This window comes from Prunus mume, linkage group LG2 (genome assembly GCF_029339155.1).
Source record: "Prunus mume cultivar Tortuosa linkage group LG2, ASM2933915v1, whole genome shotgun sequence".
NCBI classification, from domain to species: Eukaryota; Viridiplantae; Streptophyta; class Magnoliopsida; order Rosales; family Rosaceae; genus Prunus; species Prunus mume.
Window position 1 is genome coordinate 30,771,274 of NC_142699.1, and position 20,731 is coordinate 30,792,004.

General features: G+C 36.4%; 3 protein-coding genes across 5 annotated transcripts; all 3 read right to left on the reverse strand.

Annotated features, from left to right (window-relative positions):
* Positions 1-3,262: 3,262 nt before the first annotated feature.
* On the reverse strand, positions 3,263-10,670 carry LOC103323640 (mannosyl-oligosaccharide 1,2-alpha-mannosidase MNS1-like). Its single transcript, XM_008225644.3, has 13 exons — positions 10,366-10,670; positions 9,905-10,057; positions 9,516-9,628; positions 9,172-9,237; positions 8,821-8,992; positions 8,062-8,151; positions 7,730-7,854; positions 6,769-6,834; positions 6,385-6,493; positions 6,207-6,305; positions 4,941-5,021; positions 4,692-4,862; positions 3,263-3,996 (listed from the first exon to the last, which is right to left on the reverse strand). Exons 1-13 carry the CDS (start codon positions 10,537-10,539, stop codon positions 3,754-3,756), a joined length of 1,662 nt encoding a protein of 553 aa, XP_008223866.2. The 5' UTR covers positions 10,540-10,670; the 3' UTR covers positions 3,263-3,753.
* Positions 10,671-11,208: 538 nt separating this feature from the next.
* On the reverse strand, positions 11,209-13,012 carry LOC103323641 (4/1 protein short form protein). 3 transcript variants are annotated; one of them, XM_016791966.2, is made up of 6 exons: positions 12,853-13,012; positions 12,566-12,680; positions 12,259-12,466; positions 11,750-11,883; positions 11,542-11,648; positions 11,209-11,429 (listed from the first exon to the last, which is right to left on the reverse strand). In XM_016791966.2, the coding sequence occupies exons 1-6, from the start codon at positions 12,913-12,915 to the stop codon at positions 11,343-11,345; spliced, it is 714 nt and encodes a 237-aa protein (XP_016647452.2). In that variant the 5' UTR covers positions 12,916-13,012; the 3' UTR covers positions 11,209-11,342. The 3 variants fall into 3 exon arrangements, with proteins under 3 accessions (XP_016647452.2, XP_008223868.2, XP_016647451.2); XM_008225646.3 differs by having other exon boundaries at positions 11,553-11,648; positions 12,566-12,671; positions 12,853-13,006; XM_016791965.2 differs by having other exon boundaries at positions 11,553-11,648; positions 12,853-12,999.
* A 560-nt stretch (positions 13,013-13,572) lies between these two features.
* Positions 13,573-17,365, reverse strand: LOC103323694 (uncharacterized). The gene is made up of 2 exons (XM_008225700.3): positions 14,365-17,365; positions 13,573-14,067 (listed from the first exon to the last, which is right to left on the reverse strand). The coding sequence occupies exons 1-2, from the start codon at positions 17,363-17,365 to the stop codon at positions 13,709-13,711; spliced, it is 3,360 nt and encodes a 1,119-aa protein (XP_008223922.2). The 3' UTR covers positions 13,573-13,708.
* Between the last annotated feature and the right edge of the window lie 3,366 nt (positions 17,366-20,731).

Genomic DNA, 20,731 nt, shown 5'->3' on the forward strand with positions numbered 1-20,731 from the left:
CTTATCGTTGATTCTGAAAAAACAATAAAATAAAATAGAGAGGAGTCGATCTAGGGCTTATACAATTCCTCACACTCATTATTGGTCAGAATTCAAGTTTTAACTTTTATTTTTCCCTCCCTTGAATCAAAAGAAGAGAGGATCGAGCCTTCCAACTATTTAAGATGAAGACATAAAACATAAATGTTATAATATTCTTATGCACAACATGAACCTAATAGCTATGGAAATTCTTAAGTTGTAAAACACATATCCAACTATTTAAGTTCAAGATGTTTCGACTTAATTACTTTGAGATGGGATGGTTTGCAGCAACTACACTACTAGACATCACGTTGCAACACAGTTACCATTTTGGGGGCAGAATAAAGGACACCCTATTGCATATGTCACCAAGTCAACACATTTATAGGCTATATAGCCAATGATGGCACCCTCTTCCCCTCTCCTCGCAAGGACCATACATTTAAGTGCTTGGAAAAGATAGGATAAGGAAAAAGAAAAGAGCAACAGAATTTTATTCTATTTTCTGTATGTTTTACAACAAGAAGACTTAAATGTATTTCAAGTTAAATTTTAGCTAGGTATAATTGGAGATATGAAGAGAACCAATCACAAGTTTCCAGCTCACATACTCACCCCTAGCAGTCATGGTGATCAATGTTAGAGTGAAAGCAAGAAAGAAAAGAGAAAGTGGATTTTTGTTATGAACGACTTGTACTAATCGCACTACATAATCAGATATAAACCACATACAAATAATAGACTGTTTTTTTTTTTGGTCAATTAGCAAACTAATTCAGAAGATTTTAAAACTGTTGTGTCCAGTTTATTCAAAGGATATTACTTGTTTCATTCCTGGAAATCACGGTTCAATACATGTCCAAAAATAATTCATGAAAAATACAAAATACAAAACTTTTACACAACACGTCATTGGCAAGAATGTAAAAGTTTCTCCTTACAGAAAAAGGAGGGAAGTATTTTTCATATTCAAAATAAACAGTTCTTCGAAGATCTACCATACCAAAAAAAAGGTTAATGACCAAATAATCCCCTAATGTATATGTGGCAGTAACTTTGAGGTAAAGGCTTTGGAGGTCACGTTATTCAATTAGGACCAAAAAGGTACTGTAAGTGTACAGACCACTATTATAGTCAAAAGTTTTCTTCCACCTTTTACATCTGTTTTTGGATCTCTTTATTCAGTAAATAATAATTATATTTAGGTTTTATTTTTATTTAAATCCTTGGATAGAGGGATCGAATCGAAAAAAGCTTTATCCGTATCTCACATTTTTATGTCTTTGAGGCTCTCTATATATTGGGCTCTCCCTGCTATGTTAAGTCTTAAACATGAATTCCCACTAAGAGGACAAAGCAATTAAAAACAAGGGTTATTAGTAAAAGATCAATTAAAATTTTGTTACAATGTAACATTTTATAATCTAACTTTGTCAATTTTTTGGTTTAAAGTTGTGTGTCATTCGCATGTGATACTTTTAATGAGTATGTCAATCTTCGAAATACTAATAGAGCTTATCTGAAAATTATCAACACGAACGTGTATGGATTGTTATTGAATTTAGAGTTTATACTTTAAACACAAAGACTGCACTTTTTTTTTAAAAATGCAAGCGATATTGGGAGGGGGAAAATCGAATGTAAGACCTTAAATGCAGGCGTAAATGCTCTTAACCATTTAAACTACAAACCCCTTACTATTGCACATATTATTATAGGTTACATAATAAATCAACTATAGAGAAAGATGAAATAAACTTTGGAATGTGGGAGAATAGAAGAAGGGAATGTGGGAAAACGCCAAAGGGAAAGAACCCAATTCCCCTAACATTCCTTAATGTCTCTGATGCCACACAACAAAACAAGGTCCCTTTGAAGTTTGAAGAACGCATGCCTTATCATGCTGACACAAAAACACACACACATCCCCCTAATGTGAAAATTGCCCATCTCTCTCTCTTTCTCTCTCTCTCATGTATATATTGGCTCACCTTTTCAAGCTCCCAACATGGATTCTCTTTGCCAGTGCAAAACCCATCACCTCTCTCAAGAGATAGTACTAGATTCTATTATCACACTTTTTCTCCTTTCATCATCTTTAAATACTTATGGAGAGAGAGAGAGAGAGAGAGAGAGAGAGTTTATATATTATATCGTCTACTTTTATTTTGCATGGGAATTTAAGGGCTAGCTAGTGATCATCGATCCTTTTGAGTCAGTATACAATAATATATAGAGAGCATAGATAGTTGAAGAACTTTTATATATAAGAGAGCCCCACACCCACTCTTGAAGTCATCATTGCAAGTGAGGTGGGTGGGGATGGATGGGTTGCTTTTTGCTTTGTTCGATCATACCTTTTTTTTTTTTTTTTTTGGTTCTTTGGTATTGGTAGGGTTGTTGAAGGGAATGTCTCTTTGCTTGGGCTTGTAAATTTTCTCGATATTATCTTTGAGCCTCCACTTGTCTTGGATTTGACCACCTGTGTGTGAAATGGAGGAACATTCAGGCACAAGCTCTGCTTGTCGCTACCTAATTAATTAATCATTAATTCGCAGTGTTTATTTATATACAATTCTGATCATTTGCTCTGGCACTATTCCTTTGATCATTAACATTCTCTGATGATGTTGTGTTTCATTTGTTCATATACGAACAAAATACTGTGATGATGGAGTCAGATGTTACATTATTTGATGACCAAAAGTCATGAAAGGTTTATTAACTAGCTCTTAATTAGGTGAGTGATATTTTAATTTTTTTAATGTTAAAAAGAGGTTTCAGGTTCGAAATCCATTAATAATGATATGGAAACTGGGATTGTTTGTGGAAATTTTTTTATGAGCACAAAGAGACTCCTTTCTGCAAAAGAATGGGGGAGAAAAAACAAAGAAAGTGACTTCTTTGGCCGCAGTTACAGTTGTGAAATATGCAGTCACTCAGTTATGTACTGATTACAAATCAACAGTTTTGATTCTTGTACAACTTTATACACATAAAAGCCATGCATAAAGCTGTATCTACATCATTGATATATACCATGTGTTTCTTGTAATTAAATTCTTAACTTTTGTTCACAGAAAATCAAGCTTACAAATTTTATTTGGGGCCGGTGACGGTGATTATCTTAAAAGAAAAGAAAAAAAGGAAAAGAAGAGAGAGAAACTGGCCTTAAGATTCCTTGCTTTTGGACATAAGTTTGGATCATAGTGTTCATAATCTATCTGATCGAATCCAATTGATCATAGAATACGTGTTATATATGGTGTTGAATCATCCGAATGTTTATTACATGGCATCCTTAATGTTTCTGATCCTAAGATGTAAACCTCTGCAACTGCAACAATGCTGCTATAATATTCTAACAGAAATAAGATAGTCTACTTAAATTTTCTGTGATGATACAATGTTTATGGCCGAAACGAAATCTCTTAATCGTAGGGTTTGAGGTTTATAGGGTTCAGGATTTATACTGAAAAGAGAATGAAAGGCTGAAACAAAATCATGGATTTTGGCCATAAGCTCATTATCAGAATAGAAATATAGAGGATTGAACCCGTTCTAATATTCTACAGTCTATAGTTACACACCAAGTAGGAGCTGAAGGGCAGCCCATCTGTTTCCGGCACACCCGTTCACCATCACCCCTACATAACTGAATTGCTTGATTGCCTTCAAATCTGGTTGAAAATGGGGACCTATGGACTTGAAGTTTATCTAGTATGGGAACTAATTAGATCCTGACCGACCTTTCCTACCATGGAACCTTTCTTGTAATCTATCTTGTCCAATTGTACTATAAGTCTCTCCATTAGCATGTCGAGTAGCGATCCTTAGAGGGTGGGCTTCTGTGTTAAAAACCCATTCATCCAAAGAGATAAACGATGGAGGTGAAAAGAGGAGATAGAGATACTTCAGCGTTTCCGCGAGGAAGAAGCTCTGCATCATATTGTCTTTCTCACCTGAACTCACCTGAGCAAAATTCGCTAAAATACTTCAGTATAAATATTAATGTATTCAGGGAGGTAAACATATACAGTATAAACACAAAAGGAGAGAGTCCAAACCTTAACAATTTGGTTATTTATTTTGCAACCACGTCAAGATATATGCCAAGAGAATTACAAGTGGTTCAGGGCATATATGCAGCACATCAAGGTATATGAGAAAATTTTCTTGTTCATGGCTTATATTAAGTTCACCAACAACCTAACTTAGTGCTGCATATGTCTGAAAAGAGAGTACTCTTAAACATGCTGAAAATACAACTCAGATGTGGGAACTCTCATTCAAATCAACCAGTCTGAGAAATTGCAATCTCCAATTCATGCAAGCAACCAAAACTCCATCCCAAACTGCACAGTCTAGGAAAGATTCCAGCCACATTGCACATATATGGACACTTACAACACCATAGAAGTGAGGAGTAGCAACCTTCCCTTATATTTCTTTCTTTCCTTCTATTTTCTTTTGATTTATTTTTTGCATGAACATAGTGAGGGTGCAGTAGGAGGCAACATAATGAAGTTTTCAAAATGAAAATAATAGTGCAAGATGATGAAAATCATTTAGTCATGTGAGTCTTGATTATACGTGTGGTTGTATGTAGTACCTACCTCAGAATTCAAAGAAAATAACATAAAATTCATTTCATGACATGTTCTTACATCTTTAAGTCCACTATATCCTGTATCTACTCGAGAGTTCTTTTCAAATGCTTGGAAAATATTCCAACCCCATTCTTGGTAAGTTTTGTTCCCAGTTAAACGCCATAGGTAAAAAAGTGACTCCACCGTCTCCGGCCTCAAAATGCTCCATGATGTTCCAACGGTCATGTCCTGCAAAATTTTCTGATATCAAGCTAAAATTACTAAAACATCTTAGTGTAAAGTATAAGAAGCATGGAAGTACAAGACCTGTCCAGCAGGGAAGTAATAGTTCTCTCCAGCCAATTTTGTAGGTGTTGTCTGGTAAAAGTTATAACATGTCCATGCAAGCTACATGATAAATAGCAATTCAAGACATAAGCTATTGGATACCTGATAAAATTATCGTTTGATTGTGCTTATTAATTGTTGAAACTGGAATAAGTAAAGGTGAAGAAGCTGTGAAACTTTGTTAGCCAAATTAGATTACAATCTGAAAGCAGCGCTGTATAGTTCAGGTGGTTATAGACACTGAGTTAATTTTTAAGTAATCCTCTTCATTCGCAAATGAAATTTTAATTTTACCCGTGTCTAAAGGGTAAGTAATCCATAAACGATTGGATATAATAAGCGCAGGGTTTATCCACATCCATAATGTTATGGTTGATAGAATCTGAATGATGCAACATTACAAACACTTGAAATCAATACAGATGAACAATTTTGGTTGCATACCAAGACATTAGGGTAGAGTTAAAGGTAAGATAATCCAAGACATTAGGGTAGACTGTACTAAGGTATGACAATGCACACTTCGAGCTCCTGTATCTACTGCTAATCCTCTAATCTCCAGTCCACTCTAGAACAGCTTTTCCCCCCTTCTTTTCTATCGATAACATCATTTTTTGCAGTAATCTTTGGGATTCTACACAGAAAATCTCCCCCCTTAAATGATGAAAAACGTTCAGTTTGATTTTCCTGTGTACACAGCCTTTTGTGGACTTATTTGTATTAAACCAAATTATTTTTTGACTTAATGTTTTTGTCCAACATCATATGAACCCAAACCAAAACTGTTTTTATTTTATATGGCATTCCATACATACTTCTTCCACATCCCTCCCACCACCCTTCCTTCACCCTTCCTCATTCTTCTCTTTCTTCCATATACTTCCTCTATATCTCTAACAAAAAATGAAAACTTAAAAATAAAACGAAAAGTTTACCAAATGGGCCCTTAAATTTGAATATTCTATTCAATTTTTGCGTCAGTCTCAAATAAAAGCAACTCTTACATGTTTTATGCAAGACAGAGGAGAAATTTATTCCTTACGCTCCTTGTATAAATCAGTGTACCCTGTACCTAATCAGAATTATGGAGCATCAGTTTACTACATTATAGCATTTAATACGTTTTTTCTTTCTTTTTGGTTGACTTGACAATTATTAATCAGGTGCTTCAAAACTTCCATACATAAGAGGATAAACTGAGCCTACTCTAGTAAAATATGACCTCAAATACTTTCTCCAAAGTACCTCTTCAGCAAGGGATAAAAAAATTTCAGCTTCATCAGGGCCATAGCCAGTAGATCCTAAAGCCAACATTCCAGGAGCAAAGCAAGCTAATTCATCCATCTGCATACACCAAGCACAGCCATCCAAAGTGTTCACAATTTAATTGACAAACACTACATTCTGCTAATTCATACACTACCTTATCGGACAGCGAGCTTCCAGTCTTCTCACATATATATGCATATGAGGATGGTGTTGTCCTCCGAATCAAGCTTTTCAGACCTTTCATTGATGTCTCCCACATTCCTCTGATTCCAATATAGATAGGCAATGATTTTGTCATAACAGAGATTCAATTAACTGCCTCAGATGAGATAAATAAAGGTCATAACAAATTGTCATAACTCATCAGAGAAAAGAAGGAGAGCACACATGAACAGGCATGTGCAAAAGCAAAAGACTGACATGTCTCAGCATTACCAACTGTGAAATGATGAAAATTGTGTACATCTATTCATCAGGATCAACCGTCATTCAAAATACTACTAATGCATCATACTAACTGATGTCTAAAGCTTCTCACCTGTAGTGTGTTACGGATTCAGTTTTGTTCCCTTGTATCCAAGCCTTGAGTAGATATTCATAAAAGCTGCATCCACAAAGACATTTTGCAAATTAATTGGCCAGCAATACCTATGGATATAAACCCTCCGAAAGTTACTGGGTAACTTGTGCTTTCAATTTTGAGCCTTTTTTATATCCCTAGCTCGGAGGGTTACTCAAACCTTTCGTTCCTTGAAGGTCCAATTATTTAATAGTCAACTACATAGAGGGTCTCTACAAGTCTATATATTCTTTGATTTCGTTCCCCCCGTAAGATCAATATCACAACCAATGAGGTCTGCAAGTTTCACATCTAAGTAATACCCAATCCGATAGTTTATGATATAGATAGATATATATTTAACAACAACATTCTAAGAAAGGATCAGCAGAATACTTTAACCTAGTAATTTGTTTATAATTGAGAAACATGAAAAAAATTATAGAGATCATGACATGTGAAACTCATGACTGTCATGGTCTTCTACTGTGAAGTTTTTAATAAACAATCCATAATTTGACTTCATATTTCAACTAGGCAAATCAATCAAAAATTGATGGTTTTACCTTCATAACCTAAAACTTTCCTTCAACTTCTATCAACGTTGTTTAAAAATTATCTATAAATAATTATCCAATTTCAACTCATTACAGTTGAATCCCAATAATAGCACAAAAATTCAATCTAATTCACGAAATACCGTTTCAGGATCAAAGTTCAGGGAAGTAAGCACTAGCTTGAACTAGAGTCATAAACTGTGGTTCAACAGCCAATTCTTCTCAGAATCTACAAGGCCTCAATTAATAGTAGAATTGTTGAATCACACATATAAAGCCTGGCATAGCTAACCTGTGATTCCTCTCCTTTAACAGTAATTTTCAAATAAATAAAAAATCATTTTTACCAAATATGGATAACAATGATTCCTAAGTTTCAATACCTATCACCCATGGCACCAAAGGAAATTTTTGAGTATGAGGTAATTCCAGTGTGAGGATCAATATATATGGGAAGCAATCCATCAGCAGGGAAGGTTTTATGAAGCTCTTCGATGACATATTCCACCTGAAATATCAGCATGCAAACAGTTATAGTGAGGAAAGGAAGCAAGGGGTTATTCTATCTATCATTTACAATGTTTGTGCATTCTAAAGAAATTAGCTTGAGATATGAGGATAAAAACAATAAGTCCATGGTAAGGATAATGCTATTCATCAAATAGGCAGGAATAAATCTACGTTCTGAGCTACATTGTGAAAGCATAAAGAGCACCTTCTGCTGGTACTTAGGATCATTTGTCCTCTGAGATAGAGCAATAAATTCAAGCTGCTCTGAACCAGCATCTGCCAGAATACTTTTTCCCTAGTAACAGGAAATATTTAAATAAACAAATAAGATAGTCTGATGATGTTAGAAAAAGATTCTTAACTGATGCCATTTAGATGCCTACTTCAACTTAGCAACATATAGTTACAACCCAGAAATTTAAACAGTAATTAGTGTGAATACAGACTTTACAACCTAGGTAACACCAAGCAGATGTATGGTTATTTAGAGATATTTTTTTAAGGACCTTTCCTATTGAGAGGGGCGATAGCATACTAAACTCACACACACTACACGGATGCTAGGACTCCAACCCAGGACCTTGCTTGAGGGAGTGAATACTCCAAACCACTACACTAGTAGATCCTTTGCGGTTATTTAGAGATTTAGTAGTTAATAGATCATGTAGCTCAAACTCGGAAGAAGACACCAAAGAGTATAGATTTGATAGATCATTTCTTCTCTTCAGGCATATATAAAATACAAAATTGAAAATTTACTTGAGCCATCTTTGATCTTGTAAATGATATTATTCAGTTACTAATAGTTTTAATTTTTTACGAACAAGCAAACAATAAAAATGATACAAACGATTTGATGTTCAGATTAAAAAATAAAATCAAAAAGGAGCAAGCAATGCCATAGATGGTCTGGGAAGAACAACCTAAGAATATCAATCAGCAAAGAAAGAAGTTTGGAACTTACCCCTGTCCACCGAGGGTTATGGGCATCCCCATATCTCAAGTTTATTATGTTATAGGGGATTCCTGAGGGTGTATTCCACGCAGGCAGCAACCTATCTGCAATATCTCTAGCCTTTTCAAGGAACACTTTGTCATCAGAGAGATCATATGCGCTAAGAAGTCCACCTATAACTCTACATTCCACAAAAGTAGCCACAAAAGAGTAAGTTACTGGAGATGACCAGGAGCAATGGACATGTAATACAATATTCTGGAACTTGTCCAAATGAGGTAGGACCCCTTCTCCCACATCCGAGAAAAGAAATAAGTAACTTGGTATTTATATAGATTAAATTAAACCTTCTAATGCAACCTTATGGTTGTCTCAAAAACACTAGCCTCGTAATTCTTGTTGAAATTCAACGACTTTGCAACCCACCTGAAATTATTTATGATTATCAATATTAGCCACCTCAAAGTGAAACTACTTCAAGAATGGAAAAAATAAAACCTTAACCAGAATAATTAAAATAAATTCAGATATTACAGCTAAAACTTGAGAAAACTAACCTGTCAAGAAAACCATTTGCAAATTACAATTGTGTTTTCTCAATCTGAATGTGTATTTTTACAGTTATATACATGTTACGTGTCAGCCATATATATGGAGAAACTATGATCTGTGGGAGAGATAAATTAAAACAGTTAGAGACTCACTCTCTAGCTCTTTGGAATTGCTCGTCAAGACCCATTATGTACAATGTATCAAGAGAATCCACTAGAGTTGCTCCTAGACCGCCAAAACTATCAACACCATCTCTTGTTTGTGGCTGTTTAGAATGAGAGTTTAAGTTATTAGAGTTGCAGTATTCATTCGGCAACATGCTGTCCTCATTGTGGTGCATTTCAATTTTATTCAATGAAAGTTTGTTTATTATATAAAAAACAAAACTGGAGTAGTAGTATTTGAATCCACTAATAAGCAAAACCCTTAATAATGAAGCTATGTTACCAATGAAGTTATGTTACCGCATTTATTGACCAACGTATATGTTAGGAAATCTGTTACATGGAGCATTGATTGAGCATTAAAGCAGGAAGCATACCTGGAGTTCATCACGACCCCATGCGTACATCTCGTAACAAGTCCAGGCATGAATCATAGCCTCTTTAACTGCTCTTCTTCGTTCAACATTGAGAGGATCATCCTCCTCCTCAACAATGCTCCAACTTCTTATATGCTTCTTCACATTCTCTAGCTACAATTTACCATTTTTCATCAATCATCTCCCTTAAAAAAATTCTCAATTCCAATTAATTCCACCACACTCTAATCTAATTAACTCATCTTTACCTGATTCTTCAAAGTTATCAGTTCCTTATTCAACCTCGAAACCACTAACTATTCAAATAACAACGCCAGACATCACACATTTTCCAATTTCCTAAAATTATTCGGTAATTTCATCCAATTATTTTGGAATATTGATACAAATAGCTGAATATATAGCATGAGCATGGTGCATGCATAATTACATAAATGATTCAAAAAAGAAAAAGAAAAAACCTGGTGCTCTACACTGAGAGATTCGAGGCCAGAGAGCAGCCATGTGAGAGCAACGAAGGAGATGATGAAGAGTGCCAACAGCTGCGGCCTCCTCAGGTTATGCTGCGGGTGAAGATATCTCCACCCTCCCCACCACCACGATTGCGATGAAGAAGATAACGATTTTTTTCCCATTTTTGGGTTTATTTTTATTTGTTGAGAAAAAAAAAAATTTAAAAATGAGTGAGATTTGAGGTAGAAACGAGAATGAAAGCTTTTTGCTTTTGGAGCTTTGATTGGCTGCCAAAATGGAAATGGAAAGTCGTTGGTTTGATTTTGAACTTGGAAGAGTGGTGCCGTACTGAATGGGATGGAGGGAGTCTACGTGGATTGGGCTGGAAACCTTTGGGCCTTACCAAACTTTGAACTTGGTTCCTAGACCATATTTAAAAACTTTTTCACTATTTAGTGCTACACGGAAGGGAATTCAAACTTTAGTGCAATGGAGCGGGTTTATTGTCCGGACTAACCGACTTAACTCATATCTGCATAATAAACAGGTGATATTGAGGGACAGGTGAACACTCTTTAATCCCTTGAACTATATATGCTTCGTTTTGTTCCAGACATATTTTAAATCATTACTTGCAATGTATTTCAACATTTTGAATCTTAGGGATTATCGGTGTTGGTTCATTTTCTTGGAGAAACAGTCAGTTTATTGCAACCATTCAAAATTTAAAAAAATGAGATTAACTAATGCACTTAGCCAACTACCCTCTGATATGCCAGTCAAGACTTCAAATTTCCGTAACCTCATTGTCCAAGTCATGCAACAGAGAGGCAGGCCAAAGAGAGCCACTCAAAACACCACAAAACCATCAATCTAGCATTTGACATATAGTACAGTACAATGAACTTGTTTCCACCCATCTACATCTAGCCCTCATCTGAATGAGGAAACTTGCGCTTTAAGATCTCATTCTCCTTCCTCAGCTTCATAATCTTGGTCTTAAGTGTTTCAACCTGCCAAATCGAATTTGAATCTCGTTGCTGCTCAACAAGCTTTGATCTGCTAACCAGCACTGAGTGTAGCACCGAACAAATCATTACCATGTATTAGTTTTTGGCAGCCAAAAGAACCACCAAGAAATGACATGTAAAAGAATTTGAATAGCAAGAGAAACTGAAAGCAACCTCACACTCACATTCCTTTTGTAAGTCCTGGAGTTTTTTACAAAACTCATTTTTCTCCTCCTGTTCAATTGCAAGACAGTCCTTTAAATCCTGAATCTCCAGAATATCTGCAAAGGAACAATTATCCAATTGATCAACATGAACATGCTGTACCTGGTAGGTACTTGCTAACAGAGATAAAAGCGAAAGGAGTTCATTGGGACCTCACATTTTGATTCCACATCTAACTGCACATGATCCAACCTGCTCGCTAGAACATGCAGATGGGATTTATGAGCTGCCAAATCCCGTTGAAGGTGATCAATGGTTGCTTCATTTGTCGCCTTCTCAAGCATAAACCCTCTGATATAAGCAAACAGTTTTAACATTTTACGCAGAGTAAATTTCTTTCGCTACACATTCTAAGTTCGTCAAACTGTGGATTGAAATTACACTTTTAAACACGGTTTCATCTATATTCAATGATTTAAATTGACAATCTAACAATGTAACATGCCTGCTACGAAAACTACTCTTAATACATGTAGATCAAAACCATATATTTAGACAAGATTTCATCTTGACAGTCAGATAACATCGCATACTTGCTAAAAAAAAGATAGCAAAAGAAGCTTTCTTATATCCTTTAACATGTGCAACTTTAGCCAAAATTTGATACTCAAATGGTTAACTGAAAATGTTAAAAAACTATATTTTGGTATTCACTGAAAAACTCACCTAATTTGAGCCTCCAAGTCATCAACCTTGGCAGCACAGTTTTTCTTAGCCAATTCCATGGCCTTCCTATGCTCTTCTTCTTTACTGAGGCACTCCTCCCTCATCCTCTTCACCTCTTCTTTCAAGCCCCGGCTTGAGCTACGGCGTTCAAGCTGATCGGCAACATTGTTCAAACACTCGGTGTACAATCTGGTCAATCGCTCATTTTCTGCAACATTATTAAATCAAATCAACGCTTTCCAATTCAGTAATCTGAAACACTGAACTGAAAAACGCTGCGTTTAATTATCAAGAAGAAATGACCGGCCTTGCTTGAGATTGTTGCAGGTGAATTCCAGAGCTTCTCGCTTCTTGGCCTCGGCATTACACGTGGACTTCACCGACTGGATCTCCGCCACGCCGCTCTTGAAATCCTGAGAATTCTGAGTTCGAATTAAGAAAAGAAAAAGAAAATCATCGATCGGTTTGTTTGGCTGCCGAGAAAAGCTCTTTTTCTCTTCTTCTTCTTTTTTTCCGTGGTTTTCTAGGCAGCCAAACGGAATCGGAATATAGGATAGTCAGGAAGGAAGGAGGAAGAGGAAGATTTGTACCTACCTGGTAGATTTGATCCAAAGTGGAAAGCAGAGAATCCATTTCTTCGTCACTGGTTGCCGCCATTTTTTCTCCTTTTCCAATTGCTGCACTTCAGCGCCTTTCTATTTCTTCTATTTTTTGTTTTTGTTTTTTGTTTTTTGTATTTAATGTTTGGATATGGTTTGGGTTGGGTCGGGTTGGGTTGAGTTTGGATAAAATTAGTGGAGGAAATTTCATGTAAATATAAAATTAAAATTAAAATAAATGAAAGAAAATACACCGTTTATGAGAAAAATTTATCTAAATATCAATGGTTAGTTAAAATTTATACAAGATGTTTGTAGTTCAAATGGTTAGCAGCAATTAAGTCACTCCATGTAATGTTCGAATTTCTGTTTCAACAATATCGCTTGTATATAAAAACAAAAACATGAATAGTTATGCTATCAACCATTATTTCCTTTTACATAAGAAAAAGAAAACGGCCTTTTGAGAAATATTAAGGGAATGGGTGGCCATACTTGCGAGTATAAATGAGGTACACTTTGCATATTGGTTTAGGGTTTAGGGTTGGGAACTTGAGAAACTAGGAGACCGTACTAGGAGAATCTGAACGATAAGGAATTACTGCCCAAACTAAGAATGAAGGGGACAAGAACTCAGCCCAACATGAAAAAATATACATAATTTCTAGGAAGCAATTGGTGGCCAAAAGAGATAAGAAGGGAAGGAATGTTTCAATGTATATCCCAACAAAAAATTGGAACCAAACAAAATAAACGTTTCAACGTAGCCAAGTGTAGCAAAAAATACACAAAAATTAACAACGAAATTGTGCACACATGGACAACCATGGCAATCCCGCGGTCGCTAAACACTAAACCCTATTTCTTCCATTTCCAAGTGCCAATTTTATTTTCATGAGCTTGGTCACCACATCCTTGAAGTCCATTCTTTCCTCTGGCACTTGTTCACAACACCTCAAGCTTATTTCCATGATGGACAAAATGATATTTTTTGTGGCATTTACGTCTCTGCCCTCTTCTATGCTCAATAAACCAGCATCCACTACTTCTAAACAATTTTTGGGGAGTGACTCATTTATCCATTGTCTCAAAGTCTGTTCTCCGGCAAACATTTCATCTGTGGGTTTCTTTCTCGTCATTATTTCCAACATCATTATCCCATAGCTATAAACATCACCTTTTGTAGACACTTTTCCCGTAGAACCATATTCTGTGGACACACATCAATTGTAAAACAATTTAGAATGTTAGTGTCAGTCTCACGCAGAATGTGACACAATCTCAGTTGTTGACGATTATTATGGGCTCCACAATCGATGAGTGTGGATCCCATTGTTTCATGAACATCAACAGTGGAAATTGTGTCATGAGCAATAGATATGCTAGCATTCCCTATCAATTAATCTAAGACGAGAGATCAATAATTCACCATCAAATTTCAGATTTGCATAAGTTAAGGACAATTAGTTAATCTTAGTAACTAAAATACATAAATTACTTGCTTTACCTGGTGCAACGTAGCCAAGTGTACCAATTGTTCTGGTTTGTGTTTCGTCTTTATTTTTTGCCAAGATTTTTGCAAGACCAAAGTCTCCCACATGTGCAACCATGTCTTCATCGAGAAGGATATTGCTAGGCTTCAAATCACAGTGCACCACAACTTCTGCTTGGCCATGGTGAAGATATTCCAGAGCTAAGGCAATATCAACCATCATGCTCACTCTTTGTACAAGATTCAGACAATAGTTGTGAGAGTATAACCACTTCTCAAGGCTACCATTACACATGTATTGCAGCACCAAAGCTCTTACCTCATGGCTCGAGCATGAAGTTATGACCTTGACAAGATTTCTGTGCCGGATTGTTCTCCACACCTTACATTCCGCATCGAAACTTTTTAAGGCACCCTCCATTTGCAAGTTTAGAACTTTCACAGCAACTGTTGTTCCATTAGACAGTATCCCCTTGTACACAGAACCAAAACTTCCTACTCCAAGTGCGTTGCTTTCGCAGAAATCGTTTGTAGCACGTCGAAGTTCTTGATATGATATCATTCTATGCTCTATCGCCGATAACGTGGGTTCAACTGAGCTTGGAAGGCCTGCATTTCTTTTTTTATTGTACTTTATCAACCTATAAACGAGAGCTGCAAGGATCATCGTGGAGGCAATGGCTGGAAGAATATACTTGAACAAATGAAGTGCTGCCTTAGAATTTTGAGTGCTTTGAGGGGTGCAATTTCGGACACCAAAATCTGGTCTCCCACAAAGTTCTCCGTTCTCCAAAAATGATTGGGCAGTGAAGTTGGCAAAAGGTCCGCCAGAAGGAATCTGTCCCGACAGATGATTGAAAGAGAAATTCAAATGCTCAAGATATTTGAGTGTTTCCAGAGACTTTGGTATTGTGCCAGATAAACTGTTGTGTGATAGGTCCAAATCTTCCAACCCTTTCAGATCACCAAAAGTTTTTGGAACGTTTCCTACAAACAGGTTGTTTGACAAATTGAGAGAGCGTAGGCTTTGAAAAGCTCCAATGACGCTTGGAATGTTTCCAGCAATTTGGTTCCAAGATAAATCCATCACTTGAACAGCATTCAACTCTCTCATTCCTTGAGGTAAGTCGCCATTAAAAGAATTGAATGACAAATTTAAGACCAACAGACTTTCAAGGTTCCACAAGCTCATGGGTATCGATGATGTCAAGCTGTTGAAGTCTAGGAGAACTATTTGAAGGCGCCTGAGGTTTCCTATGCAATTTGGGATTAATCCAGAGATTTTGTTATTTGATAGCAATATTTCCCCTAGGTTCTTCAGGTGACAAAGCTCATTTGGAACGAACCCTTCAATACTATTGTTTTGAAGATACAATCTTTGCAAAGATTCCAATCCTCTAATTGATGATGGTATTTTTCCACTCAGATTGTTGTAAGCTAAGTAAAGGAAGGTCAAGTTCCTCAAGGAACCAATGCTCTTGGGTATATGGCCTCTAATTTGGCATGCAGGTGTATAAATTACCTGGAGGGACTGAGAGAAGTTTCCAATGGAATCGGGTATGATGCCATTTAGAGGATTTTCATACAAAATTATATATTCCAGTGAACTAGAATTAAACAAAGAAGAAAGGAATCTAAGCTCATCGAACCCGGGTTCTCCCGTTAGCTGATTTCTTGCCAAATTAAGGAATTGGAGATGTTTCAAGCTACCAAGATTCATGGGTATTGGTCCATAGAGCAAGTTGTTGTCAGCATCAAGCTGAGTGAGCTTAGTAAAATTTGAAAAATAAGTTGGGATAGGTCCTGTAATTTGATTGGTATGAAAAAGTAAGGAAGTGAAGTTAGGAAGAAAAACTGCAGAGGAAGGAAATTCTCCAGAAAGAGCATTGGATTGCATTTCTAAATTTTCCAAGGAGGAGATGTTGAAGATTACTTGAGGTATTGGACCTGTTAGGCTATTAAAAGCCAAGCCCAAAAAAGCTAGATTAGAAAGATGTCCCAAATTGCCTGGAATATTTCCCTCAATGTTATTGCGTCCCACAGCAAAACTCTTCAAGTTGGACATGTTTCCAATTGAAGGAGATATAGTACCTGTCAGCTTATTACCACCAAGGTATAGGATTTGAAGATGTTGCAAGCTCCAAACTTCTTCTGGGATGCTTCCAACAAAGCTATTGTATGACAGAGATAAGATCTCAAGCTCGCTGCATTGACCAATTCTAGAAGGGATCTGGCCACTGAACTTGTTGAAAGAGAATGAAATGGATTGGATATTTGGCCAAAAATGGCAAAGGTCCACAGGAAGACTTCCTGAGATGCTGTTCTTAGGTAGATGAATCATTTCTAGAGAAGTTAGGTTAAGGAGAGCAGAAGAGAATGAACCTGTGAGGCTGCTCTCTTGCAAGTTCAATTCTTCCAATGTTGAAATGTTACCAAAGGATGAAGGAATTGTACCAACCGTAAAATTATTCAGGCCGAGGTATAACCTACGGAGTCTAGGTAGGAAACCCAACTCCCTAGGTATAGGACCTGTTAGCCTGTTCACTTCAAGGACTAGGACTTCGAGCTTCTGGCAATGGTACAAAGTTGGAGGGATGCTTCCTTGCAGCTGGTTGTTATGCAATAAAAGTGACCTCAGGCGATGTAAACGGCTGATTTCATTAGGCAAGGGCCCAAAGAAGCTGTTGTTTTGAAGATTGAGCGAGACGAGGAAGGAGAGGTTGCCAATATGAGGGGAAATGGTGCCTTGGAGAGCCATATAGGAAAGCTTTAAGGCTGTGACTCTTTGCCTGCGTTTGCTACAAAAGACCCCAACCCAATTACAGAAGCTTGTTTTGGTAGTCCAGTTACCACCCAAAACAATATTGGTGGGGTCAAAACTGAGTTTAGATTGGATGGCAAGGAGGGCAGATTGATCTGTGAAGTTGGAAGTTGATGAAGATATGGCAGACTGAAGGAAGCATGGGTAGTGCAATAATACAACTCCAAAAAGAAAGAGAATTTTTGTGCATTTCATCATGAACATGATGGGCAGTTTGGATGTAATATTAAGGTAAAGGCTCAAGTTTGGTCTGCAAATATGCGTGTGTGAATTTGCATGATCGGCCATCCCGTTTATATAATAGTAGTGACAAGATAGCCATTTTCCTGGAGCTTTGACTTCAACAATTGACCCTTGTTTTCTTGTACTTCCATCAGCATCAAGAATTAATGACTGGGACCATATAACTTACTAATAACTTTTTCTTTTTTTGTGGTTAATTGGGTCAAATTTGGAAAGGGTAGAGGAGGTGCCATCGGAGTTTAGAACATGAGACAACTCATTTGCACGCAAATGCTTTTATAATTGAGCTATTGACTTGTTGGCAACTTATTAATAGCTAAATTAGTAAGCATATATAGATATACATGCATGGTTTTTTCAGTGCAAGTAATTCTCTAAACTACAGAGGAAGGAGGTGTTTTCCTCACATACACTCAATGTTTTAAAAGGCAGGCCTAAGCGCGCCTGAGAGCGTGAGGCGAGGCGAGGCGATGGTAAAACGCCTCAAGCGTACCTCTGTTTAGCGATTGTTGTTAAAGGCATACGCCAAGTTAAGGAGGCGTACGCCAAATTCCAAAAGCGTACGCGTGAAATTGCAGAAGCGTTGCAGAGCGGAGAAGAAGACGATGAAACCTAACTTTATTTCTCTCAAAACGATCCCGTATGGTACAGCTTTTGTGTTTAAAGAGTCAAGCAAAACGCCAGCGTTTCAACATCTATGGTTTCTAAGTTTAAGAACATAACATAAGCTCAGGTCCCACTTCCTCAATTCCTTCACAATAAAAAATTATTATATTAATTAGTCCCTCCTGTGCCTTTTATCTTCTGCCCTCACCCAATAGAAGGTTCACAAAAATCATATTTCCCTCTGTTTAAATTTTGACTAGCTCTCTCCCATATCCACCCACATATTTCCAACGGAAGCCTCTCTTTCAATATATTCAAACAGTCTGCATCAATTTGAATTCATATCCAGTCTATAACAGTCTAAATCAATTTAGGGCTTAAAGAAAAGCTTGAGATGTTTCAATTTATGAATCAATGACCTCACAACATATATGGATCATATGTTTTACATATTATTAACATACTAATATATTTTTATTTATGATAATTGAATGTTCAAAAGGCTTGCGCCTTATCGCCTCAAGGCTTACGCCTTGCTTTGCGAGACATAAAACGCCTCTCTTCAACGCCGCTTTCAAAACATTGCATACACTACCACAGTGTCATGAGGTTTCGAATTTGAGATTACTAGTCTGCAAATCAAGATCCTTTTCCACTGGACCTATATATGCATGTGTTTAATCTCTAATCAATTTCTAATAATCATTAATATTCTAATTAAAATCTCGACAAACAGTCTCAAATAACCCTTAATTGGATCCAATGTCATGCATGCATAAATCATCATGAAATGGTGAATTTGGATCCACTCTTTTTTTTTCTCTCATGTTTATCGAACATAATCACATTGTGTCGTCTATTTTCACCAACTTGTCATATTTCATTAACGTGGGAAACAAAAAAATTCTCCACATTGTGTTTCCATTGTCCATGTATAGGGCAGTCGTCTCTTGGGGTCTGAGGGCCAATGGGTCAGCCCTCTTAAGTCCCATCAAGGCGCTAGTGATCTTTGACGACCAGAAAATTTATAGTCCTTGTCTATAGGTCAGCCGAGAAAATTGGAAAATTTGTTTGGTAAAGATGTCTTGCAATCTAAGCTGCAATGTAAACATGAGAAGGGCTAGCTCCAAAAAAAAATTGAAGTATGAAGAATGGAAATGTACACTAAGACTTTTATACAGCAGATTGAATATTCAACTTCCTTGACTTGTCTTGAAGCAATTTGTGTGATGGAATGGAAGTCTCTCTCTTAAATTAACTTCCAATGAAATGACAGAAAGCGGAAATTTGTGAAAAATTTCGTTGCTTGTTGATAAATTTGTGGAACTATTGATTTAGAGATAATCACATTTCAGCACTACTCAAGTACTAATAATTAATAACTCAACGAGACGAGTAAATTTTTATGAGCAAGTGGACAAGTACAATATGGAAGCAAAAAATTTCTTCTTGGTTTTTAAACTATAGGTTTTAGTATCTTCAAAGAGCCTCTCTATCTTGGCTCCTTAGCTAATTGGAGAGGATTGTGAGAAATGCATACTCCAACAGCCTTTTAAGGGCTCTTCATTTTATTTTTAATCTTTCATATAATATATTGGGCAATGGGGTAATATACGACTTCAAATGCATGAGTAAATATTCTTACCCGCTTACTAAAGAGAATCCATTTTAAAACCTTACTTTTCAGCTTTTTAAGTTTGAGGAGAGACTTAAAATATTTCATTTGCTCTCTGCACTTTCTTGGAAAACTGTGTTAAAAGTATAAAACACGACACAATTGCAAGTGAGATATTCAAAGATTTTTTTGAGTCTTCGTAAATTGCTTGACATGGACTGAGCTTGTAGTGTATATAAAGATCGATCGACCACGTACTCGACAAGTTTTGGCTCCATTTCACATTCACAGTCCTTGTTTGATAAAGACCTATTACAAATCTAACTCCATCTCTCTTGACCAACCTGAGACTCCCCAGATATTTATTTCCAACGTTTTCCGTTCTAATTAAGTTCAAAACAAGGCAACCTTTATGATTCACACATGTGTCAATGCCCAGAAATTGCGGATGCGGTCAAGTACTAATTGACAATCAATACAGTGCTAATTCCTCGTTTGGGACTATCCCACAATATCATTTTATTATCTAAATCGTTTAAATTTTAGGTCATTATTTCAAGATCACCCTTGCAAAAGTTTAGCCAAATCGAAATTATTTAACCATTTGATTATTATCGTTAATATTTTCATTGTTTTCAGAAAGTATTATGTTGGTCTATACATTTTCTTATAACTAGATGATTACGTGTTGTCTAATTTGATTATTATTATTTTTTTATCAGGGTGATCTTTGAATGATGACCTAATTATAATAATGAACGGTTGAAATCATAAGATGATATGGTGAAGTAAGCCCAAATGATTAGTTAGCTTAGCACCATATTAACTTCCTAAACCGGTTGCACTTGAGCTCTCCTGCCCAAGCAAAATATACCAAATACTCTAGAAAAATCAACTATGCCAAACAAAATGTTTTTATAAAAACTAATACCTCGTGTTTTGGAAACAAAAATACATATATATCATGGGACTTAATTGAATATACCTAAATCATATGAGCCAAGGTTGTTCACATACTGTGGTGGTGGTGGTAGAAAACGTGGAGTTGAGGGAGGGTAGGGGAATATAGGTTCGCAGATATTAAAGGGAGATTAAGA